At 38.4% G+C, this 26,386-nt stretch overlaps 4 protein-coding genes across 4 annotated transcripts; all 4 read right to left on the bottom strand.

Moving 5' to 3' along the window:
- Positions 1-679: 679 nt before the first annotated feature.
- On the bottom strand, positions 680-8,945 carry edem1 (ER degradation enhancer, mannosidase alpha-like 1; the record flags this gene model as incomplete). Its single annotated transcript, XM_079217741.1, has 12 exons — positions 680-2,944; positions 3,554-3,739; positions 4,073-4,169; positions 4,294-4,367; positions 4,452-4,622; positions 4,716-4,836; positions 5,048-5,222; positions 5,391-5,574; positions 5,779-5,950; positions 6,167-6,270; positions 6,886-6,958; positions 8,476-8,945. The coding sequence occupies 12 exons, from the start codon at positions 8,943-8,945 to the stop codon at positions 2,855-2,857; spliced, it is 1,917 nt and encodes a 638-aa protein (XP_079073867.1). The 3' UTR covers positions 680-2,854.
- A 787-nt stretch (positions 8,946-9,732) lies between these two features.
- On the bottom strand, positions 9,733-14,108 carry arl8ba (ADP-ribosylation factor-like 8Ba). Its single transcript, XM_079218588.1, has 7 exons — positions 13,945-14,108; positions 12,053-12,133; positions 11,879-11,952; positions 11,646-11,739; positions 11,493-11,560; positions 10,966-11,036; positions 9,733-10,597 (listed from the first exon to the last, which is right to left on the bottom strand). Exons 1-7 carry the CDS (start codon positions 14,065-14,067, stop codon positions 10,548-10,550), a joined length of 561 nt encoding a protein of 186 aa, XP_079074714.1. The 5' UTR covers positions 14,068-14,108; the 3' UTR covers positions 9,733-10,547.
- A 460-nt stretch (positions 14,109-14,568) lies between these two features.
- Positions 14,569-17,844, bottom strand: LOC306736656 (tumor necrosis factor receptor superfamily member 5-like; the record flags this gene model as incomplete). Its single annotated transcript, XM_079218307.1, has 6 exons — positions 14,569-15,416; positions 15,899-16,033; positions 16,122-16,223; positions 17,161-17,292; positions 17,462-17,584; positions 17,724-17,844. 6 exons carry the CDS (start codon positions 17,842-17,844, stop codon positions 15,280-15,282), a joined length of 750 nt encoding a protein of 249 aa, XP_079074433.1. The 3' UTR covers positions 14,569-15,279.
- Positions 17,845-22,484: 4,640 nt separating this feature from the next.
- LOC306736655 (uncharacterized protein) lies at positions 22,485-25,703 on the bottom strand (the record flags this gene model as incomplete). Its single annotated transcript, XM_079218306.1, has 4 exons — positions 22,485-22,570; positions 23,377-23,469; positions 24,258-24,392; positions 25,697-25,703. 4 exons carry the CDS (start codon positions 25,701-25,703, stop codon positions 22,485-22,487), a joined length of 321 nt encoding a protein of 106 aa, XP_079074432.1.
- Between the last annotated feature and the right edge of the window lie 683 nt (positions 25,704-26,386).

The following is a 26,386-nucleotide window of genomic DNA, read 5'->3' as shown; positions in this document are numbered from 1 at the left end:
AAAGACTTTGGGTCAACTGAGACCAGAAGCAGCTCTTCAGTCAGAAAATCCTGTGCAGATTTCAGATGAGTTTTAGTCAAGCTAACTTTTCTCACAAGTCTCTTGAACTCATCTTTTGGAGGGCTATGCAATCTGTAGTTAAGACATCAAAAGCTTCTGTCAGCATAAAGTGATTTATTCTCACATGTACTAATGTGAATAGATGTCAGGCTAATGCATTGTTGCATAAGTAACTGGTCAGTATACATCCAAAAAGAAAACAAGAGGGCGTCACCACCTGCAGACGCACTTAAACCCGTTAGAGATTTTAAAGAACGTGTCACTGGAAACAGATTTTACGTACAGAAACTCTGCAGCACAATTTGAGACACAATTCAAACAGTTAATAAACGGAAATTTTAAGATTTACTTTTTTGCAATAGTTAAAAAGGGCCAGTGTAAATAATTAAACTGTTTTCTATTGGACAGTTCGGGAAGTGTGGTGATACCACGTGGATCTGTAGAATGATAGATGAACTTTAACTTAAAAGTTATTTAAATCTGCAGGCATTTGAGCCAACTATCCTGTACAGAAACACATATTTGTAAACCTTGACTAAACCTATTAAAGCTTCTGTAGAAATTTGTAGAGTACTTTCCCATTTTTCACCAATAAAAAAACAACACAGCAATTACTTGTTCATAATCTGTTTTTTAATGTTTCAGGTTTTTATTTTTTGCATTATGAAACCACTCATGTTTAGAAGTAAACAGCCTTTACCTTCAATTTCAAACAAATAAAAGGCATCATTTGACATTTTGGGAAATACACACTTTCTTTCACAAAGTAATATGAGAAGATTGATACTTATTTCATGTCTGTAAAGCTTCATCCACCATTTCTTTACAGCTGTAACGTTGCTTAGCACAAACACTGGAACTCTGTCCACCAAAATCTGCTGACTAGCATCTTAGACGCTCACTTAATAACACATTCTTGTTTTTTTTAAGATAGCCCTTTCCTCGTTTCCTGTTTTTGTGCTAGACTAACCTAACTAGCTCCTGGGAGTGGATTACCATACATGGGCCCATTTCACCAAATTTGCGATAAGAGATCAATTCCTTCAATTTAACTAACAACAAACTGCTGACACGTGCATGAGCATGCCAGCGTCCTGCAGGACTTGCATATTAATCTGAAATGTCTGGAACAAACATTTGTGAAGTTAAATCTCTCCTACTATGTGATATGCATGCAAGCCAAGAATGGGTCCAAAAATGGCACAAAGTGTTCGTGACCATTTCACCTAACTCTGAGCAAGAAAGTGATTAAGCATATTCCCCAAAATGTCACACCATTTCTTTGAGGATAATCTGAGACAGATCGGTTGGGGTGGTGTCAGCCAATTTAAAAGTTAAGAGATGTCATTCCTGTCGCCTGGAGCAGTTTGGAAAAAACTTGAGAATATGAACAGCTGTCTCCTGAAGCCAAAGAAGATGCCGATGCTGTGATGTAATCGAGCCATGCAGCCTGAAGCTCTGCTGCGCTCTATAGACACTCAGGTTGTTTGGTAAAAGAAGAGATACCAGAAGGGATATCTCAGTAGAGCTGTACACAAATCAAACATCAGTTCAGAAGACATCACACAAGGTTTCTGCATGGTTGGAACAATAATGACTATTCACAGTACAACTGTACTTCAGTTCAGTGCGGTTATTTTTTGACCTCAGATAACCAAGTTGGAAGATTTGCAATATAAATACCTAAGACAATCCTAAAACATTGTTGGCAACAACATTTTGAGAAAGTGTTTTTTATGAAAGCATTCATTGGTTTTAGTTTTTCCTTTTAACCCTGAGTTCTCACCACATGGCAATTAATGGGTATGATTATGTGCAATTATGTGAGAAAGAAACTAATAGAAACAGCAAATGGAAACTTCCATCTACTCCAAACAAGAATAAACTATGTAGAAAGACTGTGTACTAATACAAATGACAAAAAAGAAATTATGGAAAACAAACATGTGTTTGATCATTAAGATTAAAAAAATACATTTTATGGCTTATTTCGTGTCTAAAAAAAAAAAAAAAAAATAAGGACCTTAATGTCATAATCAGTGTAAAACAGTACATACACATGGAATGACATCGATTGTGCAATACCGATAATGACCTCAAAAAATACAATGTTCTCCAGAAATAATATGCACTGTTCCGCATCCAGAAACATTAAGAAAACATGTAAGGCACTTAAAAACAGCGAGTCATCCTGAGCCTTTTTCTCACTGTCAATATTTGTTAGTGTGCAGCCCTTATTTAAAAGCACTGATATAGTCAAGTGAATCAACTGCAAAGAGGCACTAAGCATCATGTTTCGAGAGAGATTTTGTTTCTATAGGCTACACATGTGTGGCTAGATGGCACTGTTTCCAGTAACACGTTACGATTCACAGCTCAGCTGAAATAGCAAATAGCCATACACACACACACACACACACGCGCACACACACACGCACACGCACACCTTAACTAAACAGACATTAACACACCAGTAATTCTAAAATCCACTCAATCTCAAAGCACAATCTCAATTCGTCACCAGGCAACCGGTAACGAAGCATGACTCCTCCTTTTCCAGCACACAACGATTCACCTTTGTCGACCACATGCTCACCCGCACAGACTTTTAAATAATACAGCAAGTGGTCGAGCTGCTTCCTCAGGTTTTCTTTAGTGTCAGTTTCCTGTCTGGGTCCGGAGGAGCAGATGGGACGACGATTTTTACAGTGGATCCTTTTTTTAAGCTCACAGCATCCACACCTGGATGTGTACTGAATGGTGGTACTGAAGGCCTGCTCATGCATCCTCTTATTCAGAAAAGGCCCACCATGTGATCGATCTGCCTCATGTAGACACCCTTCAATGGTAGAGTGTACCGTCGCTCTTCTGGGATCCTGTTGCACTGTCAGATAGAGAGAGAAAAGTAAGACAGGATGTATATGATGTTGAAAGGTGCATAATACGGGATTGGAAAAATGTTGAGCCTCTCAACGACTCAACATGGCGACGCCTTAGCCAGCGGCTCATAGCTATCGGTGCTAACATTACAAACTAAGGCAAACGTGCTGACAGAGTTAACAGCGTTTACCTGGAGGGAGAGTACTACGCTTCCACGACGACACTGTCGATCGGGTTATCAGCTGTAACCGGCATATGACAGCAGTGCAGCGAGGTGGCCGTGAGCTAACAACTGGGGCTCGCTCCCGTGCACTAAAAGTGCACGTGGCGGGCCTGGCTATATACATAAAGCAAGGAGAAGCTTAAATAATAACACACACAGGAGGAAGAGTGACTTCATTCTCTGTTCTGATAGACATTTTTACACTACATCTTTATTTATTTATCTTTATTTATCTTAAAATGTATGTTGTGCATTTTCAAGGAGCAATATATATATATATATATATATATATAGCTCCTTGAAAATGCACAATATCGTACCATACATTTTAAGATAATTATGTGTATGAATCACAACATAACAGTGATTAGGCGAGGATGGAGGCCTTACATTGCTGGCGTTGCTCGGTGATGGCCGGTGGTTTGGCTCTCGTTCTGCCAGCACTCCCTCTTCACAGGGAAACATGTTGCTCCACCGTTTCTCCCTGAAGCGCTTGTCTATCGGCACAACATGGCCCTCTGTAGTGAAGATGTACTTGTTGTCGGATTTGTGAAGTGGGTTGTCCTCATCAAACAGCTGCAATACAAGAGACATATTTGTGTTTTTAGGACTTTGTGGGATGTATTCCAACGATGGCTTGGTGTTGCCAGCAAAATCAAATATGATTTGTCATTGATATGTTTTATTCCAGCTTGTCAAATGCTGGGATTTGCTGCTTTTATCTGGTTTAGATCATTTAAAATGAAATACATCTGGGTATGCAAATTATTGTTTGAACAGAACAAGTAATTTGAGGATGCTGCCTTGAACTGTGGGGAAAATAAATCGGTTTTAAATCAAAACTTTACAACATATCTAGAATCATATGCAACAAAGCTTTCTCTCTGGCATGCTCAGGCCGATACTTACCAAGTAAAGGTATTTGCATGTCTCACTGAGGAAGAAGCTCTCCATGCGATCCTCTTTGGATTTGTCCACAACATGGTGGAGAGTGGCATACCCACATCTGCAAATGAAATGCTCCGCTCAGCTTATAGTATCAAATCAATGTAAACTTCCCAGAAAAGGTGTGTATGTGTATACACACACACACACACACACACACACACACACGTATATTAATTCCACACCTGACTTTGGCATTTTTCTCAAGGCTCTGAAGAATATCCATTCCAACATGCAAATAGAAAGGATTTTTGGTCGCCTGTGTGAAGAGAAGAACAATAACTCTTGAGTAAAAGATAACAAGCTGCCACCACCAGTGCTGTGTTACAACAGGTATCTTTACCTGGTACAGCAGATAGGTTGACTCAGCCAGCTCTGGTCTCAAGGGGTAGAAGAGCACATCAGGAGCCTGCAGCTGCCAGTTGTATCTCTCTGGCAACGCCCCAAAGCGCTTCCAGATGGCATAGTAGAAGGCGTGCAGGCAAATTGCATTATCAACATCACCATTCAGCACCTAGTGCACAGAGTGGCAACGCATAACTTTAGTTGAACGCAACGACACATATTTTACACTTGTTTATACGACCGGTCATGTGTGTAATCTGACCTGCAGGCCAGGAAAGAAGGCCTGAAGGGAGTCGATCCAGGTGTTCATTATTTCACCACTGAACATGTTCACATTAACATAAAGAGGTGGGTCACCCTCTCCTTCATTACATGACTCTCTCCTGGAAACACACAGAGGCAGAAGAAGGTTCACATTATGACACACTACTAAGTGGAGTACGTTTGCTTCCCCCCACCCATCAACATCCATATCTCGCTTCTTCTTTTTTTTGACGCATTTTTGTCTCGGATGTACTCTCATATGAAGCGCCCAGTCACAACCACTGTCACCCAAATACACTCGGTGTCACATTCTTTCAGTGTGGGACTCACCCTCTCCTCATGTGGTTCTGAATGCTCTCATAAGCAGCTTGGAACATCCTGTGATCCTCTTTCTCACCAAACAGGATGTACGATTTCAGCAAATACTCATAGAAGGAGTCCATACCAGCTCCCAGGCCACTCTGTTTGCCAACCCACTGGCCTGTTTGGATATTAACTACATTCCCTAAAGAATTACAGAAAAATGCATTCAATTCTATGATAATTGTAGACATCACATATACATGTTTTAGACTTAACCAAGCTGAGTAGTAGCTTTAATAAAAAATAAAAAATGTGAAATTAAAAAGAAGGAACCGTTTCTTTTATTATGTAACTACACAGCTGTACTTACCCAACAGACCGGTTTCATTGCTCCTCAGGCTCCACAGAGCTCTAACAGCTCGCCTGGCCACCCACTCAAATGTTGAATCTCCGATCAAGCGGCTCAAAATCCCAAACTCCACCAGCAGGGACCCAGCTCCTGCAGTACAAGTCTCATTGATGCTATCAGGAGGAACTCCAGTCTTCAGGTTCACCTGGATTTTAAATACAAATCAATATAGATGCTTAGTGACAATGTCAATCTTTACAGTAGAGTTTCCAGTCATGCAACATCACATGATAACTACTTTTAGGCAGAGTTCTGCCTGAAGTAGTTATCATGTGAGAGAAGTTACAAGACTACCTTGTGTGTACATTAGCAGGCATCTTGTGAAATATTTTCGAACAGTCCCCCTCACCCTGGGGTAAGGGATGCCTGTGCTGGTGTTCTCAAAGGCCGGTAGTAAGCGGACAGCCAAGTCATGAGCCAAGTGAAGCAGCTCATTATCGTAACCATCAAAGTCGACTTTGCCAAATGGATGTTTCGGGTCCGTCAGCAGGATGTGAGATGAGATAAGGCTTCCCAGGATCCTTCAAAGAAAAAGGGAATATTACACTGGGGTTCCACACAGAAGCAGGTTCTGAAAAAAAGTTTGGAAGGCATTATGAATTATTCATGAAGTAATTCAAAAGTGCAATTAAGTTGCTACAGAAGCAATCATGTTTATGCTTTAAAGAAGTGGATGTACACCAAGCTGGGCCGTTTCTTCTTGTGTATGATGCTGAAAATAGGAGCAACATTTGTACCTGATGTTTGCCTCAAACACTTGCACCGTAGAGTCCTTGTCAAAAGACACGGTATCTATAACCAGTTTGACAGCCCTCTGGAACTCTGTCACATTGCCGAGCACCTGTAAAGAAAAAACACATTATGTAACCACGTTGTACTGCATCAACAAGTTTATCTGACCGCAAAATTACTGAATGGATGCCAGGTATTTTGCTCAAATTATATTCTTATCATTGTAGACAACAACTATTGTGAAGAAGCTCAGGTTAAACGTTAGCCTTCCAGAGTACAACGTCATGAAAGAGTGTATGTGCATGTTTATGAAACTGCAACTTGTTTATGCATAGCAATTGTGTTGTTGGCTTAGGAGACACCCAGAACTATTGGCTCCACCATGTCACTAGAAGTTTTGACTGTGGAAGAAAACACTCAACTTACAACGCAGGAAGTGCTACCCACTGCGCCACCGAATGTTGTGCAAAAGCATCACCTGTTTTGCAAAACACTGCCATGAGGTAAAAACGTTTTACCTCACGATTAAATTGCTTTACAACCTGTTATTTAAAATTAATATATTGTCAAATGCCAATACTTATCAGTGGGTACAATATTATAATCAATCCTGCACAGATTCAATTTTTTGTATTTTCAACTTTGTCTCTATAAGAGCCATGAGAAAGAAGAACTCTGGAGACATTCAGGACTTTGTTTTACATCAGGACAAAGCATAACTCACCAGTAAGGTGTCTAAGGTGTCAATCAGGGTCAGGGAGTAGTTCCCCAAGACATCATTTATGTTGATGTTTGACCTGAAATGAAACAGACTCAGTGGTGTCATTGCAGAAGAGGGAGAAAGAATTAACAGATCACAATAGAGAGAATATTTTAAATGCAACAACAAAGTTTAGATGTTAATGCAAAATCTTCAGAACAGAAACAAACCAGGTTAAAAAAACCAAACATGTGGGTTACAGGGTTTCCTTCTTGAATAGTCTGACGTCACAAAACAATTTAGAAAATTAAAACAATCACCAAAGTTGATCTGAAGACAAAGGGTGGTTATTCTCCCTCATACATCATTATTATCAGTACAGACTCACTGCAACTAACAATTATATCCATTACCAGTTAACCTTACGATTATTATTTGATCAGGCGATGTATGAAAACGTCACAATATCCTAAATCCTAAGATAACTTCTTTTGCTTGACCAACTGTCCAAAACCAAAATATATTCAATAGTGGGAAGCAGGAAATCCTTGCCATTGAGAAGCTGGGATTGGGGATTGTAAAACATTAGCCTATTTATCTTAACCTCAGTTGTCTTTTATATTTTTGTCTTGAACACAATCCATGTAGAGACTGCATTAGTATTACTTTGTATACAGACCGTTGACCCTGAAAGTCTAAGATAGCAGTGTGGGGAGGGAAACTTGATTTGATATATTAGTGTAATTCTAGGCTTTCTGCTTCAGTGTTCAGCACAGGGGAATAGCACGCACAGGCGTTTCAGGGATACTTTTACACATTGGGAAAAATATATTTGGGACGGAAACACATGTATTGCTTTCTGGATTTCCTTTTGCCCTTTTTATCATTAGTTGAGTGTGATGTTTAAACCAAGTAAGTAATCAACCGCAATAAATCAAAGATTATTTGGCTTGTCTATTAATCATTAAAGTAATTTAAAGTAATTTCTTTAACAACAAAAAAGCCAAAGATTGACTATTTCCACTTTGTTAAATGTTTTGCTGGTGTTCTTAGCCTTGTGATAATAAACGGATTAGCAAGCGATTTGATGATGTCACCAATAGGGTTCTGGGAAATGTGATGGACATGTTTCACTTTTTTCTCGCATTTAATAGTCCAAACAAATAACTAATAAAATGTGCAGTAGATTATTTGATAATAAAATAATCGTATGTCTTTTTTTGGTCTAACTTCATTAGATATCATATTCCGACAAGGTCTAATCCTAATTTCAAATGAATAAAACTATGAAGATCAGCTCCTAAATGTGTCATAACCCCCCTTGAAACAGCACTGTGCCAATGCAAAGGTCTCTGAAACATAAGCTGTGCGTTACTGAGCAGCAGCTGGCAGCACTGAGAGCAGTATCAGGCTAATTTGACTATAAAGTGCATGCAAATAGTACAACTAGGTTATAACAGACTGTCTGTCCTGCACGTTACGTGAGGCCAACGGGTGCCTGCAAGCCTGAAACCACCATCACTGACCTGACAGCACAGCAATTACATACACCTGTATTGAAGAAAACATTGACCTGCAGGTGCAGATAGTCAGGATCAGCTCTGAATGACTCACGGGTTTAGCACGTCTGGCCCCCTCCCTTCACAGTCAATGGGATTCAGTTCGTCCTCGGGAAAGGCATATTTCATGTAGTTGTCATACCCGAAATAAAACATTTCTTTGGCCATGTCCTTCATTTTGGCTTTCATTGCATCCGGGAAGGAGCTGTATTTCCGGACGTACTCGTCCTGGTTGCTATCGAAGAAGCTCAGGTAGGACCTCTTGGGGGACTCCTCCCCGACCTTTGCATAGGTGGTCGCCGCCTCTTCATGTCTGTGGCCGGGTATTCGTTGGGACCACGAGTTACCGCCCGGATCGGTCCCCTTTTCGTCCCTGAATAACGAGTCTAATTTGTGCAAACTGAAACTAAGTGGGAAGTTGAACCCCAAGCTAAGGTTAGGTCCGAGTCCGAAAAATAGCCACAGCACACAGCTGAGAGAGAGTCTCAATACGACCAGACCAACTACTATTGACCTCCATTGCATATTTGCCCTGACTCGATCTTTAAACGCATAATTTAAATCCACACGTCTGAAGGATGAACGACTGTGAGATCCTCTGTTTGCCAGGCTACACTACGAGCACAGATAGGCTGTGGTGATTCCACCCCACACGCTTCCTGTCAACAGACCGACCCCTCCCAGATCCTGGGCTGTGATTGGCTCTTGCTTTGGTACGTCACGCGAAATGAGGATGCGAGCTCGTCCTGCGATTGGCCGCAGAGCTGTCAATCTCTTGGTGGCGTTTCGTGGCAGTCCTGACGTGTCTCAATTCAACTTCTGCGCCAATAGAAAACAGCCACAAGAGTGAGACGTTCAGGTGCACAGAGTTGAAAATAAAGAAATGTTTAGGTTGATGGTTAGGTTGGTTTAGGTTTAGATAGATAAGCCGACGAGGCCAAAATGTAATACTTCCCTTGCACATACATATACTGGTATATGTCGATACTAAGCACTTGCACATGCATGGTTCTCTCTAGCATTAACATACATGTGCACGTATAAATATATACTATATGCATGAGCTCTCAGGGCCATCATATCAAACTTGGCATGGCCCAAAGCAACCTCAACCTGAGAAGTGGTGCTTATTAAGACTAAGACTTAGTATTAGTATATTTTCTTTTCTAACACTAAAACTACCCAGAAAGACCAGTTTCTATAAATTCTCACGATTAGATCATAATAGGCTTACTGTACTAAAAGTCTCCATACACAATGATATTGTTTAAAAAAATTGGTGGACGAATAACGGGACAATGTCTTAATTAAAAAGCATGCCTTTTTATTATTTGTATAATATACTGAAGTGGTGTTTGTTTATTTGACTCTTCCCAGGTAGGCACACCTTGCATGCTGCGTTGCTTCAGAGGTGAGAGACATTGCACAAGGCACTTTGAATTCTGCCACTCTCTCAGCTTCGAGGCAGCACAAACATCATTCCACTGAGGCTACTTACAAACAGAGGCCAATATGCACCACACAACTCCTTACAGCTCTTCTTTTAGTACATTCAGACTTTAAATAATATCATATATCCATACACGCACACCTCACATCAGTAAAAATCATACCAGCTTGATATTTATTTGTACAGACTAAATGCAGTTTTCTAAAACATGTTCACGAAAGAAGAAAACCTGATCAAGCGAATGGTGACAGTCATCAAAGGCGATCACAGAGCACAGCTCGATAGCCGACTGCGTAAATAACATCTCTCGTTATGTGAGGCCTGTTTGACAGGATGGTATCAACCATCCTTCAAGAGAACGTTGTTGTACACCTAATTAGTGATATAAAAAACACTGGGGATGATCAACCGGGTAATGCCTAAATAGTAGACCGAAATTATGTTCCTCCTCCAAGTTAAAGAACAGCTTTACAGGACGAATAATGCCAACAACATTTCTTAAATTTGGTATTAGAGTCCCATCTTTAGTAGTGCATTATCAGGGTTTGTGAAAGGACCACAAGGTGAAAAGGGGGAAAATACATGTGTGTCACGAGCAGAACAGAGCAGCATGTGAGTTTAAGTGTGAGTTGGGGTCGGGGGCATGACAATAAAAGGCTTCGACAACAACTCCATTTTCAGCTCCTCCTAGATTTTGAGTGCTGGATGAGCCACTGAAGTGTGATGTCTGCAATCAAAGAAACATGCTGGGTCAGTCTGAGGATCGGTTTATGATTCAGGCATTTCTAACTCACTAGCAACACAAGACATGATGGCATACAATTTGGTAAACAGCTACACAGAACCCTATTAAAATATAATTTTGAATCTCATTTAGTGCTTGCCATAATGATTCCCCCCACTTATACTGCACAAAACACAAGTGTATGTTTACATTGAAACCTGATGTTCCTAAACAAACAAAAGAGATAGAAACAAATCAATTAATCTATATAAATAAATGCTGTATAATGTGTTGCATTATTAATGTACTAACCAATTTAATAGCATGTGGTTTCCTTAACAGAGCCCTTTGAGTCATTAATTGCAACTCACCAATGTTGTCTTTCTCTTTGCAGGAAATTGAGTAGCAGCATATCTCTCTGTCCTGAATAGCTGCCAGATTCCTTTGAAGGGAAAATAAGGTGCGTGAAAAAGTAACAATAAGAAGTATGCGTTCAGGCTAATCATCAATCTCACTCATCAGCTTGTGGGCCACAGTGTATGAGCACAAATGTTTGACCCAACAGCAGAGGGAGCCAGTTAATTTCCTACAACTTGACAACACTCTGGTTTTAACACAAGAGGAATGAAACCAGAAAATGTTCCTAATTTTTATTATTTTAATCTTTAGCATGAAGGTGGTTCAACCGATATCGGATTAAAAAAAGAAAACAAGTATTCTAATATTAAATCCCAAATTATTCTTCCAGTAAACCTCTGAACAAGAATGTAAAAGGGACATTTCCATGACATTGGGAGCCTACAGTGCACAACTGTCCATAAAATAAATGACATAAATGGGCAATCAGCTGTAGTCAAATTGAATACATTAAGAAATTTGCACTAGCTTTCATACTTACATTTTCTCAATGAGCTGCTTTTCATCTAGAGCACTGGGAAGATCCCTTTTGTTACCGAGTACCAAAACCTAAAAAAAAAAAGAAATCTATTGAAATCTGCAACTGCAGAACCCACACAAAGTTTTGCATGACTGATGCAGAAATCACACTTACAGGAATTCCTTGCAACTGAGGTTTGTCTAATAAATTATGAAGCTCGTTCCTAGATGCCTCCACCTTTTCTTGGTCTGCTGCGTCAACCATGTACCTAAAAATGAACAATGAAAGTCTTAGTTAGAGGTGTTTTACATACATTTACAGTACATCCAGTTCAACACAGAATGCTCATTAGATTTATTCTTATTTGTTTTTCAGACAAACTTGAAAATCAAAACTGAGATACTCACACGATTGAATTAACTCCCCGACAGTACCGCTCCCACATGCTCCTGAACCTCGGCTGCCCTCCTATATCCCAGATCTACATGTACAGAATCAAGGGCACATCATCAATAATCATTATGTCCTTGTAAAACCAGCGTCCTGGTTTGATTTAATTTAATACAGAAGTATTAAAATACCTTGATGGTGACGTTTCCTTTAGTGACCTTCCTCATATTGAACCCGACTGTAGGGATCATGTCTTCACTGAAGTGCCCAGACTGAAAGGAAATACACAAGTATAAGTAATTTACAATAAAACTGCATTGATTCAAGTGTGGGGTGTGATAGGCATAGATGCATATGTACACAATTAATTAACTTGTCCCACAGTATATCCCACTTCAGATTTCTAAACAGCTATAGTACATATCGGGTATGTTCTAAGAGAAACAAGTTGTAAGTGGATATACAGTGTAACCGATCACTACGGCTGTATCATACATTCATACTAACTATAAAGGAAACAGTAGGAGCTGTGTATTATAAAATGTAATATAATTATGACATGCTGCTTCCAATCCTGGTAAAAGGCAGAGACTGGTACTTGTAAAAAGCCCAAATGGGCTCTTAAAACTGAAACAACCAACTGAGTAGGCCTAAATATTTTTTTCAAACACTATATCTCCGGCTTTTGTGAATGCTCATGAATGCAAACGGAAGTAAGCGGAAAAACAAATTAACCTCGGCATACAGAATCAGTGGCATTCCCTTTTTAACTTCAAACCTCACAACCTGTGTATTTCTTCTCCCGCCCTCCTCCTTAAACCCGCGATCATACATTGACTGCTGTACGCACTTTTCACAGCACGTGACTTGCTGGAGTCAGCTGATGAAGCTAAGTGGAAGTGAGTGCAGCAGTCTTGTGACTGGGAAGGAGGATCCACCCCCACGACAACCATTCATGCAATCTTTTGTGTTGCGGGCTCGCAGAGCATTTTTCTTCTTCATCTCTTCAGAAGGATCGGAGTTACTTTGAGTTACCCAACTTCCTCCTCCGGCATGCGCCCTGTTACCCGCCGCCCAGAGTGCAACAAAATCCAAACTGTGAACTGTTCTTCTCTTTTTCTCAGCCATCACAACTACAAACATGAAACTCTGGCTTACTTTTCGCAATATTCTGTTAAAAACTCAGAGCTGTCGAGTGATTAGCTAATGAAGAATTGCTCCACCAAAAAACCGTCAGTTTTGAGAAATCTCAAAGTTGCTCAAGATAAATGTCTTTCATAAAAATTAAAATAAAAAAAAGCTTTCCAGCCTCAGTCACGGGATGTTCGACCAAAACATAAAACCTGTGTGAAACTGTATCATTTGAATTTAAAGCTGCTGCAGTAGGAAATAATCAATTTCTGTTCATCTTATATGCTACATTTAATTGGTTTGTCACTGGCCACCTGCATTATGCACCAACAAGAACTGAGGACAAGATATTTTTTCATAAATATGTCAACAACAACAAAAAATGATGCACAAAATAAATTATAACCCATTCAGTCAGTGGGTCAGCTCCAGTTTGACCTCTATGTAAAATCCTTCTAAACTCTGGAGAAAAAGATTATTTAGTTTGAGAGTGGATGCCAGTTTCAACTTGTTCAGGACACTTGTGACTTATGAGGCCTCCGTGTGATCGGTTGTTGTTATGGTCCACATGCATTTATGTTAACCTCTTGCTGGCTCTCAGTTGCTGTGTCTATCGACCCCACCGTTTGGTACAGATAACATTTACACCCCTCGGAGCCACTATGTGTGTGAGCTGCTTTTGGGTTTAGCGTGCAGAACAATCACAACACAGGAACTAGCCGACCAGGACCCAGCAGCAGCAGACGAGTTAGCTCAGCTGACTGGTGGACACAAGTTCAACAACGGACTGGTTTTAAGGTGCGTTTCTTTGGATGCTGCTGACCCAACAGAGTAACGTCACACCGTTTTTGGACGCGGAAACCAGACCTAGTTAGTTTAATTGTTATCCCATTATTAGCGCTAATAGTATTAGCACCACCCCGAGCAAGGTAGCTAGCAGCTGAAGACTTACAGCGATCACGTTTACAAATGTGGTTTTCCCCGAATACTGGAGGCCGACCAGCGTCAGCTCCATCTCCTCCTTCCAGAACAGAGACTTGACCCAGTCCAGAAGCCGGTTCACTAGTGCCAGCATCTTGAGGTCGGGTGTTCACGCTCCCCTGTGGTTGTGTCTGTGTTTCTCCCTCCCCAGTTGTCAGATGTGGCGTTTTTCCCAGCGAGGAAGGGAAGTGAGACGCAGCCAGCTGTCATATGATCAGTCTGCAGAAACGCGCACGACAGCGCCCCCGCTGGAGGATGTAGGACGTGCACTCACTAGCAAACTCAACCTGAAGACTGTTGGGATTTATTTTAATTGATGAAGAATTACAAAAAGAAATACAGAAAAATCTGACTTTTTACATGACAAAAAAATTACAAAACCCCCTGAATATTATACCAGGATTCACATTTTCCCACTATTTTCTTGAATTAGCATGTTAAGAGAGAAAAGTACACATACGGTCACACCTTTTTATACTGCTATATATATATATATATATATATATATATATATATATATATATATATATATATATATATATATATATATATATATAACAAAACAAACACAAACACAAGGGGGAGATATTTACAATACAGTACCTAAAATTCACAATACAGTATACATCTATCTATCCATCTAATCTATCAAACCAGTCTGTGAGCATAATAATCCGCGGCCGCAAACTACAATATGACATGATATATATGATGACCATATATATGTGCTTTATACATGGTCCCAAATGTTTATTGGTTTGTTTGTTTTTGGTGGTTGGATCTTAGTAGATGCAACAGTTTATTAAAACTATGGATTATTTGGTTAATACAATTAACAGTTTATTACATCCTATACAATACAATGCATTAATGCATGTGTTTTGTCAAATTTACATAAGAATATTAGACCATCAGTCACATTTTAAGAAATGTGTTAATCAATCGAAAAGTATAACATATGCCTTTTGGTTAGTCATATAATCAAATAAGGCAAAAGAACAATTCTCATCCAAAACACTGAATGTAAGACTTAGTACGTCTAAAATTTCGTATTTTTGACCATGGTTTCAAACTTTCCTCATTAAACCTTCATAGGTTGGTCAGACACACGCTGGTCTTTTACTTTCCGCTGGAAATCTACCAAGGGACCTTTTGTTCACATGTGTATCTTGGCCCTTAACAGGTTTCTCTATATTTAAATGTCTGCTGATAGCAAGCGAGAGGCTTTGTACCATTACATCAATATCATTATAGTGAACCGACTCATCATGTCATCTTTCACTTGTTATCAACAAGTGGTGACTTTTTACAGACGCAGAATGCCCAAACTGTTGCTGTTCTTGGATTCATCCTGCACAATGAGCTCGAGCCCACTCTCCTCCTTCGACAGATGAAAGTGACTGCCATTGGTGGAGACTGCTAAGACTTCCATAGGATTATTATCTGGATAAGAGAATAAATACAGACAAATATTTTAATTTCAGTAGCATCATCACATTGCAGTCATGTCATAATCTTATATTGATTGTATCCATCACCTAAACTCAGATTTTCATACTCCACTCTTAGTTTTGGTCTATGAATGTCGTGATTTTATTTAATTCAAACAAACGTTATTCTTCCCCATTGATGTACCTTATTTGCTGATGCTGTTTATTTTTTAAATGTGTATATAATGTCTACATTTTTACTGTATGCATGTTATATTTGTTTGTTTTATAATATTATAAAATATAATATTGTATTTTTTAAATGTTTATTTTCGTACATCTTTGTATTAAAAATAGGAAGTAGCGAAGAATTAAAAAAAATGTGAACAGCATTTTAAAGGAAGTGGAAAACGTGTGATCCTGCTGAAAAAATGTTTGCATTTAAATCAGTTCATCATGTTCATTATATATATATGCATTTCCATTACTACTTACATTCTCGGTGCTTCCTCAGCTTCATTATCAAGGCATAAATCAGAAACACAAGGAGGGTGAGAGAAAGCAAAACAAAGCCGATGCCAAGGATCAGATGAATGTAGTCTATTCTTTCTTTGTCCGTCTCTGGTGAAACTATAAGTCAAATTAGTTCAACTCAGCGTTATTGTCATTTTGTATTTGTGTAACAGTACAGTGAAACATTTATTCTATTTCCACTTACTGCAGAGATCCTCTTTAACATCAAAATATGTGTTATAAAGGCATGGAGGCTGAGGCTCACACGTATATGAATACTGTATCGACACGTCACCCACGGCACTTTCTGCAGAGACAGACAGACAGACATAAACGTGAGTCCACCACCATTTGTTCAATACAAAAGTAATCTTCTTTATTCATGCAATATATTTTCCAAATGTGGCCTAGACTGAATTATCCTCAACAACTTAGGATATTAGGATATTTTCTCTATCGCCACCATGAGGTTGACATTTGTATTTCTTTGGGAAATGTTTAAAAAATAATGACATTCCCATCAGCCTCCGCTATACTTTGTGTTTGGTGATGGATAGTGAACTATCTAAACTCAGAATGTGTACATGGTAAACATTACACCGTTTCAGCAACAGCCTGTTAACATTCTCACATTAACATTTAACTCAGAGCACGGCGGAGCCTCACAGAGCTGCTAGCATGGCGGAACTCGTGTTCAAGTCAAACCACAGCTGAGATGACTGGTGTAAAGGTCTTGTGATGTTGAGTATGCTGTGTTCTATCTTCCCCTTATTGAAAAGGTCATCTTTGAGTTTGACGTCTGATCAAATAACGACAACACATACCAGTTAGCCTTGCTTGCATTTCCTGAGATTTCATGTGGCAAACACTGTGGCAAACTTATTGACACTGAATTTCCCTTACACAGTTAGTTTTCTCACTTGAAGTACAAAAGGCGCACATAAACACTTTGAATTACAGATGTGACCGCAATTTGAGGAAACCTCCCCAATTGTGTGTGTGAGCTAAGATATTAAGAGAGTTCAAATGATTGCATGAATACTCAAAAAAATGTTTTCAGTTGTATCAGTAGTAAATGGCTGTTTTACCCATTTGCACACCTTGACACCCCCTGACATGACGCCCACAACAACAATAAATACAATAATTGACACCATCCAACCAGCTTTGTGCCAGCAGAAATTAATTGAAAAACCACAACATGTTTATTTGTTGTGAAAAAAAAAAAAAAAGTACACTCTCACCTGTCCTCTTCAGTTTCTCCCCCGTGATGCATTTGTTTTTCTCACACTTTGAACAGAAATTGTCGGAGCACAAGAAACCAGAACGGCACGAACATTTTGCATTTGTGGTCGGTGTACATTTCTCAGTGTAATCTGTGGACAGACAAGAACAGAAGCCATAGGATTTATATGTGACAACAGTGTTTTGTCTTGACTTAAATGCATTGGCTACATCAACCGATGTTTGACGAGAGATCCACAGGGAGCAGGAATATATTTTGTCTTTCTAATTGAAAATAGTTACCATTAATCACACTCTTACCGTGTTGGCACAACTGACAAACCTCACATCTGTCCAACAAGTTAAAGTTGTCAGAGTAGTAGCCCTCTTCACAGGGCCTACAGTCAGTTTGCTGCTTTGTGCTAAAACCTTTCCGATGTGTACCTTCAAAATAAGAAACAAATGAAATCAGTCACTCTCAGGAATATGTTAACATCCACACACTTAGATGAAACAGTTTAACAGATTAATATGAAACACATTCAATCTCATTTTAAAGATTATAATGATCTGTACGTTTTACCTGGACGACACAGGTCACAGCATTGCCCATTTATCTCCTCCTGTCTCTCACCACAGCCTGCAGCTATAGTCCAGATACTCAATACACACATTACTGCCAGGGAAAGGCTCTGAGGAACCATTATGACCAATGCTCTGCTCGTGCCTTCAGGGTTTTATTGTGGCTGTTTGCTGACGTCAGAGTGGGATGTGAGTGTGGTTAGACATTGTGTGAGACATCAAGTTCAGGAAGTGAAAGACCACTTGATATAACAATAGTACAAACTAAATAACAACATTATTTAGTTTTGTTTATTGTTTTTATAACTGAAGATGTCCATTGTGATTTAATTTAAATGTGTAATTTTATTTTGTATATCCAAGACAGGGCTATTTAGCTTAGCTTTAGAAGGGCAGCCGGGTGTTTGATCATCAAAAGCAGAGTGCATACGTAGCATACAGGTATGACAGATGTACAAAGACGAAACAGAGACAGCATGTCTTCACTAATATGGATCTGCATTCGAGATGCTTTCCTATAAAGCAAGTGTTGGTGTTGGAGGTGTTGTTTTGGTTTTGTCACGTCAAACACTTCTGCAGAAACTGTAGATAAGGCAGTTTAACCACCTCTTGCACGCTCAGGGATCACAACAGAAACATGAACAAAACTCCACGGTGAGAGTGACTGTTTATATGATCAAAAGTAGGGCCTCCTTTTCTCGCTTTGGAAATTTCAAAAAAAGTACATCGTCAGCTGGTCTCTGATTTCCGATGTCGGCTCTTAATCCGTGAACGATTCTTTCCTAAAAAGCCAATACCTAAAAAAAAATACCTCAACATGATTGTAAGACTGAACATGTGTTCAGTGACCCAGTGTCAAAAATAAAAGGATACAAAAATAACAAAATAATAAACAGTTTATAGTGTATCATCTTCCTCTAGCTAACAAATATGGTTCGGCTCTTTAATTCTTAATAGTCAATCTTTTAGTTCTTATAGGTTGTTTTTTTCTTTTCTCTTCAGATTATTGAAACCAGAGATTTTGATTGGGATTTGAAAGGATTCAAATCTGATTCTGGACTCAGAGCAGATGTCATCAAAGCAACTGCCCTTTTGTGATAATTCACAAAAGAAGAGCCAAGAAAATATCAGTTCTTAACACCTCTGCAGGTGTTAAGTCATCTCTTTGTCACGACCCGGGTGTGGTGCGCAGAGGCTCAGGTGCAGAGGGAAGAGACCGGAGGCAGGTTTGCGGGTGAAAAATCCAAAACGTGCTTTACTAGCCAAAACAAAACTAAGTACTTGAAACACATCAACATGAACACACAGGAACAAAGACAATCCGACAGGGGACAAGGGAAGGTGGGGAGTATATATAGGAGAGGGGAAACACAGGTGAAGGGAATCACAATCAGGGCACACACATGGGGGTGGCTGAGGGCAGGTGAAGGGAATGACATAATCAAGACACACAACCAATTAACACAAGCCACAGGGCGTTACACTCTCCATTCATACTTCTGCACCTTTATGTGTTATAATAGTTAAATGGTAATGTAATCTTATCTCATGTGTTCCCATTGTTAAGGAATGGTTTGTAACATAAGACTTTAACTCAGCAGTGATCCTCTTTTTCCAGATGGTATAGTGAACTTGACACTCAAACCTAAGCAATTTCAATATTCTGAATATGATTCAGTTTAGTTTCTGGAAAACCCGAAGCCAAGGTAAAGACACAATAAAAGCAACCTGCATTAAATAAGTTAATGTAAAACAGGTCCATGCAGTACATTCTGGCTTTGTACCACCTGTTAGCCTAAACTCCTCTGCATAAAGGGTTTCCCTGACTTTTCAGCCACATCCCCAACAACCACAGGATTAAGATAAGGGGTACAACAAAAGATCAAATGTAAGTAGTCAAATCGAATCCTAGAGGGTCACATGCTATGAGCATTTCAGAGATGTTAAACCAGTGTGAATTTTTTTTTTCAGGCTTATTAAAAGATCAAGATGACTTTTTTCTCAAACATGGTTAGGATGGTTTTTTATGGTTGTTGTTGGTTTGCAGTTCATTGTGTATAGTATCGTATAGTAGAGTATAGCATCTAAGATGCTGTAGAAATGCAATATAATTTATAAAGAATTTACTGCTGTCAACTTGTAGTGTGTGTTCGGTTTGCTCTGACTCATAATGAAAGCTTACTTCAGTGAGTGATTAATATTCATGCATGCCTTGTGGTCCTGTACATTTCTGATGGGAGAGTCTTCATTTGTTGTGGTATTCATTTGTTTGAATATAGTTTGTGTGTTGTGCTTCATTCTGGGTGTGAACTTAATACTGGTGTGCTATTGGTTAAGCTACTACGTGGCACAATTTGCAACCCCTGCCTTAGATTATGGGACAGTGTGCTATAGTAACACCAAATCATGTGTTTTAATGTTGTAGTGACATCCCCCCCGCTGAAAGTCACACCTACCAAAACTGTACCACCACTACATTTACCTCTCGCTCAGTCACTCACATTTACTCGCAACCACATGGTCGCATGTTTGCAACCTCCGTCAGGATGTGAGATAACCATAGACGTACGTATGTACGTAGTTCTCAGCAGTGTGAGTCGTCATCGTGTAGCCACAAAGTGCGAGAGCGGCACTGTAGACAGCTGGAGTTTCCCTCACAATGCCCTGCACGTTTGTGGTGGGTGGGTGGAAGACGTGCCGTTGACGCCAACTCGTCTGATCATATAAAAACTCACGAAAGGTTATGGTATGGCATTTGATGGTATACTGAATACAGAAGTAGGCAAATCCTTTGAAATCTGACATCCACAGAACCAACAGAGCTTCATATGAAAAATAGAGAAAAATGTTAATCACCCTCTGTGTTTTCATGTTGTTTTGTCCTAAAGGAGAACTGTTTAGGTCTTGTGCAAGAAGAGGCTACTACAAATGTGGAGCATAAATTGTTAACAACTTTTTGTGGCAGAGGGAGCTGTGTAAAATCAGATGTGGAGTCAGACAAAAGAGATCATCAGACCTCTGTAGCCCACTGCTTATCTGTCAACAAAGAGGTCAATTACATAACAATTACAAATAAATACAAAGATAAAGGAATATTGAGGAAAAAAACGTCATAAGAAACAAAAGAAAAACAGAACATTTAGGTTAACATTTGTGTGATGTTTTCACTAATCTATGACAATGATTTGTGTGATAATGGCTGTCTGGAGGTTACGTATTGTCTATTTTCAGTCAGTGGCATTAATTCTGGTTATTCGATGAGTTAAGTTGCAGCTATTTCTACAGAAAGAAAGGGTTTGGTTAGCCTGCTATGTATTTCTTCTATACCACCAACTTCCTGATTCACTGACATTTACGGAACGTGTGTGCAGGGACTGTTTCCAGTGTACGCATGTGCATACTCTCTGTTACTAATGGAAAGACTCAATTGGGTAGTTCAATTGTACAAAAGGCCAAATATTTATTCACACATTCTTATGACATCAGTTTTTTTTGAGACAAAATATTTGACAACAAAAACGTGCTTTACAATAACAGTCAGATAGCAACTATTGTGTTGTTGTTTTAACAGGGAAAAAAGTTGTATGATACTTTATAGTTCTACTCCGCTACATTTTAGAGGGCACATAGAGGGTACTTAAAAGTACAATGTGTGTCACTATCCACTACTTTTATTTTACTTCAACAGTTACTTTTCAGATTAAGATTTTTTATATCTAAAACAAATATATGCTAAATTTATTTAAAAAAAATACAACACATTTTGGTTAAACCATTGATTTCTTATTATATGGTGATATTATAATTGCCAAATTTAGTACTTTTACTTTTCATACTTTCACATTTTACTGCTAAAACCTCTGTATTTTTATATTGTTGTATTGATGTATTGTACCAAAGTAAATTATTTGGATACTTTGTTCACCTGTTTTTAACTAAGAAATGTTAGTTTATTCCAACAGAGGGCGCAGTAGAGGGAATCAGTGAGCTGTTACCAAATTAAAGCTTTACCAAGTAGATTTAGTCAGATAGAGCCAGCCAAATACACAACAAGTCACCTGTGATGTGAAGGCTTGTTTATCTGATTTCTTAGCGAAACATTAGTGAATAGAAATAATGAGGGCATGCTTTCATAACTCCTCTGACTGTACTGATCTGGGGAAAGTCTCCAGTGAGGCATAAACAACATGAAAGTCTACACGTTTACGGCATCAATATTTCCAACGGCTGAGACAAAAACATGAGGGCAAGTATCTCTCAGTGGGAAAAAAGAGGCACAAGGGGATGTCCCCCAACACCACACACCACTGAAAGCATGTTCTCAGCTTTAAAGATCTGCTACTGTTGGAACAGAATCATCAAAACATGACAAAAAATAGAGGCAAAAAAAATAAATTACAAGGATACACAGAAAGTACATTTGAGTAAACTGATCTTACTAAAGAAAACATGACACCTTCAGCAGTAAAAGGTACCTTTTACTATCTAACTATAAACTGACCTACAGTCAAATGACAAAACGTTTCTTTCACATAATTTGCACAATATTCCATTACAACAGAACAAACAAAAGGGAAATATTGACCATACTGCATGCACCTGCTACAATAACAGACACAGTACGCAATCTTTCTCATGTGGCTATCTTCTAATGTAAAACCGACAATACAAGGAAAATATAAGTGGTCAGTATGAAATTATTTGTGTGATGATTATCTGATACAATAATTCACAGTCTTAGTTGACATATTCATTTGAGACCTCAGTGCTCCCCTGGATTCTGTTTGAGAGAGGACAGACTGCCCTCGCCGCTTTCCTCAACTGGCCTCCGACACAATGAGTCATTTTCTGAAAACAAAAATTAAAGCATCATTGATTTAAAACATATACCCTTTATATCCACAATTACATTCCTTGTCTTTTAAAATGTCCTTGGTAAATGGTGGAAAGCCAAGAAGGAAGAAGCAAATGTGGGCAATTTCCTATGAACCATTAAAAAGAACATAAATGTTTGTTTCCTACAACAATGAAAAATATTCATACTCTATTGTCTTTCACTTTAACATGCCCAAGGAGCTTAATGGTCAAAAGAATACATTAACATGAAATATGCTTGTTTGCTTTCTTGCCAAGGGTTAGATGAGAAGATCAATATGTTGCTTTCATGTTTGTCTCTACGGCAAATATAAAAGTACAGCCGGTTAGCTTAGTTTATAGCAGAAAGACGTTAAACAGGAGTCCTTGAGTCACTGCTGGTTCTGTGGCAACCTCACGGGGACTCCAGGAAGTTATAGTACGGAGAAGTAGTCCTGCATCTAATCCCCCATGACCAGGGATGTGTCGTTTTTACACTTTTGTAAGAACTAAACAAACAACAAGTGAACTAACAAGCCTTTAAGTTGTTAGTACAGTAAGTGGATTTTGTTACGTTGGGCTTGGGTAGACCCAGGTTAGCTGTTCCCTCTGCTTCCAGCCTTTGTGCTAAGCTAAGCTAACCGCCATGCTGGCTGTCGCTTCATATTCAGCTTGGAAACACGCGACTGGTATCAGTCGTCTCATAACTCTTAGTAAGAAACCAAATACCAGATTTTTCCCAAAATGTCACACTTTTCCTTCAAGTGCAGAATCACTTTACTTTTAATCACGCAACATACTTAGTGCTATTGGTTGAGGAGTTATGTGCAGCTTGCAGATCACAGCGGTCAGGACAAGCAGTCCAATAATTCCAAGTATGAGGAAGGTCACACCTGAGCAAGACAAGCAAGGTTACTTAATGAGCTGTATAACTTTTTGAGGTTGTGTCATAAAAAGATAGCAGCATATATTTTACCTGTGGCATAGGCGTCTGTGTGTCCTGCAGTAGCCGCGGTGGTGGTGGTGATAGTAGGCATCGTTTGAGTATGGGCCCTTTCATGTGAATAGTGGGATGTTAAGCGTGTTATTAGAGAAACCATTTGGTTTGATGTGGTGGCTGTAGTGATATACGTGTTACTTGGAGTAGTGACATAAGTATTACTTGCATCACTACACCCCTTTAACTTGGCATTACAGGTGACATCTGAAGATCTGGTTCCATGCATTTTCACTCCACATTCACATCTAGAGTGAAAAGGATACAGCCATAAACAACAGGTAACTACTTAAGATCATTTGTGTACATATATATATATATATATATATATATATATATATATATATATACATATATATATATGTATATATGTATATATATATATATATATATATATATATATATATATATATATATATATATATATATGTATATATATATATATATATATATATATATATATATATATATATATATATATGTATATATGTATATATATATATATATATATATATGTGTATATATATATATATATATATATATATATATATATATATATATATGTATGTCGTGTTCAGAGTTCTAAAAACACATTAACACAGCAAACTTACTCGCTCCATTTTTGACAGTACGAGTTGATTTTTGTACTGAAATATCCATCTTCACATTTTGAACATCCTGTACCGTAACGTTCCAGCCCAAATCCAATGTCACATTTGCAAGTGGAAGAATCACTTTCCCAGGGAACAAATTCTCCACGGCACTGACATTTTGTGTTTGTCTCTTTTGTGCACTTCTCTTCAACAACACTTCCCGACGCTACAACAAAAACAAGAAAAAATGAGATCAGATGAGACTTAAAACAAAGCTTTCTTCTTCAGCACAAAGAAGTTTGATGCAAAGTTTTGGCTCTATTATCAAATTAATTTTGCTGGAGCTAGAGTATAAAATAGAGTCAAATATCATGTAGGTTGCTCAGCTATTGCTCACAGTATTGTGTTGAGATTTTTGTGTGTAAAATCCATAATTGCAAAGCTTTAAAACTTACCGCCATCACACTTTGTACATGCTTTGCAGATTTGGGATTGATTCTCTTCAGGCTGGAAAGCTTCACTGGGGCAGCTTTTACAACTTGTTCCGCTTATAGTTACTCTTTCACCTTGGAATATTACAATGTCAAAAGCACACAAATAATAAGCGGAAGTTGTCAAGCTAAACATGATAGTGTATTCTAAAGCATTATCCAGAATGAAGAGGAAACTTAGTACAAGAAATTCATACTCTACCTTTTGGGCAAATTGTCCTAGCATCCAAATCAACAATGAGTTCATAAAAAGTTAAGCTGACTACAAGCAGTTTGAAAAGAACCATGTTCAATTCTTCAGTGAAGTGCCGCTGAGTGTTTCCTGTGAGAAACACCACAGAGAGTGAGACTCACTACTGGAATCACCACCTTATAAAGAAGTGAAAATCCTACGTGTGTTTTTAACGCAATCTGAATCACTGACACATCACCACAACAACCCTTTTTTTCTGCTGGAAACATTTAAGGCAATTACATCGTTTCACAAAGAACACATGATTGAGTTCACAAAGAAGTCAATAATGAGCAAATAGTGGGTGACTGTATTATCATTAATATTATTTTATTCTACTTCCATGATGAAGGAAAATAAATGCTTCCTTCTCACTGTTTCAATCTACACTGATGAATTACACAATATATTGTTCAAACTACATTTTCATTTCTCACTAAAGTTTTTACAAAAAAATATATATATTGGGGATGTTACTTGACAAATCATTAAATACTAAATTTAATTTGAGTGATATGAAATAAATAATCAGTTTGTTTTATAAGATACACTTTGTTTATGAAACATCAAAACTGATATAAGGGATCATTATTAAGTATTTTACATTTGTGCTGCCACCTGCTCAACTATAAACATATTTTAGGAACAGAATTTGTCATGTAGAATAAAAACAGAGCTACTTTGACATGTTTAAAAAATCTTTATCTTGGCTTCTCTATTCATTTAGGACTAGTAGGGAAATAAGTAAGAACCATGTGGTGTATCTATTGGAAACTATGCACCTTTAGGTTTTTTGTCAGTAAGTACATGACATGGTACCTTTGCATACGGACTCAAAAGAGCAGATGGAAAAATAACCACATATTCTTGATCATTCTGCAAGATACAACCACACAAATGCTTGCTCGTTTATTGAAAACGGATGTTGAAAATACACCTCCGCTAGTTTTAGCTGGCTGTCGCTCAGTGAAATTACGAAAAACAATTTAAATAAGACACCCACTAAGTTATATAGGATGTATGTTTAAGCGGTTGTAATCTTGATACAATATTAACATAGCAAATGATAAGTAACTCACATGACAGGCTGAGCTGACATCCTTGAAATAAAGTAATTTGCCAAGATTTGTCCATTATTTGTCTCTTTTTGACATCGCATAACCAACTTCTTTCTTTCTTTCTATCCTTCTTTCTCTCTTTCAGGAGAGCTTGTTTAAAGCGTTTTTTTTTTTATAAATACAACTTTTTATGAACATCTTGATTGTCTCTGGGTGACACCTTAAAATGGTCTACTATTAATCTGAAGTGGAATTAGTTTGTAACTATGGACCATTTCTTTTTAAATCTAATCTGAAATTAGAGGTGAATTGGTTCATCAAATGATTTGACTCGTGGAGATTTTGAAAAGCTTTTATTTTGTAATTCAACATCAGAATGTCTTGTTTGTCATTGAGGGACATCTTGAGGTAGTCTACTATTAATCTGAAGTGGAATTAG

Source organism: Taurulus bubalis (assembly GCF_910589615.1).
Source record: "Taurulus bubalis genome assembly, chromosome: 5".
NCBI lineage: Eukaryota > Metazoa > Chordata > Actinopteri > Perciformes > Cottidae > Taurulus > Taurulus bubalis.
This window is presented reverse-complemented; position numbering and strand designations above follow the sequence as displayed.

Coding starts and splice junctions, on each gene's coding strand:
- arl8ba (XM_079218588.1), bottom strand. CDS start 14,067: ATGCTGGCACTAGTGAACCGGCTTCTGGACTGGGTCAAGTCTCTGTTC. Junction 12,134..13,944: donor CATTTGTAAACGTGATCGCT/GTAAGTCTTCAG, acceptor ATTTCCTTTCAG/TCTGGGCACTTCAGTGAAGA. Junction 11,561..11,645: donor CTCAGTTGCAAGGAATTCCT/GTAAGTGTGATT, acceptor TTTTTTTTTTAG/GTTTTGGTACTCGGTAACAA.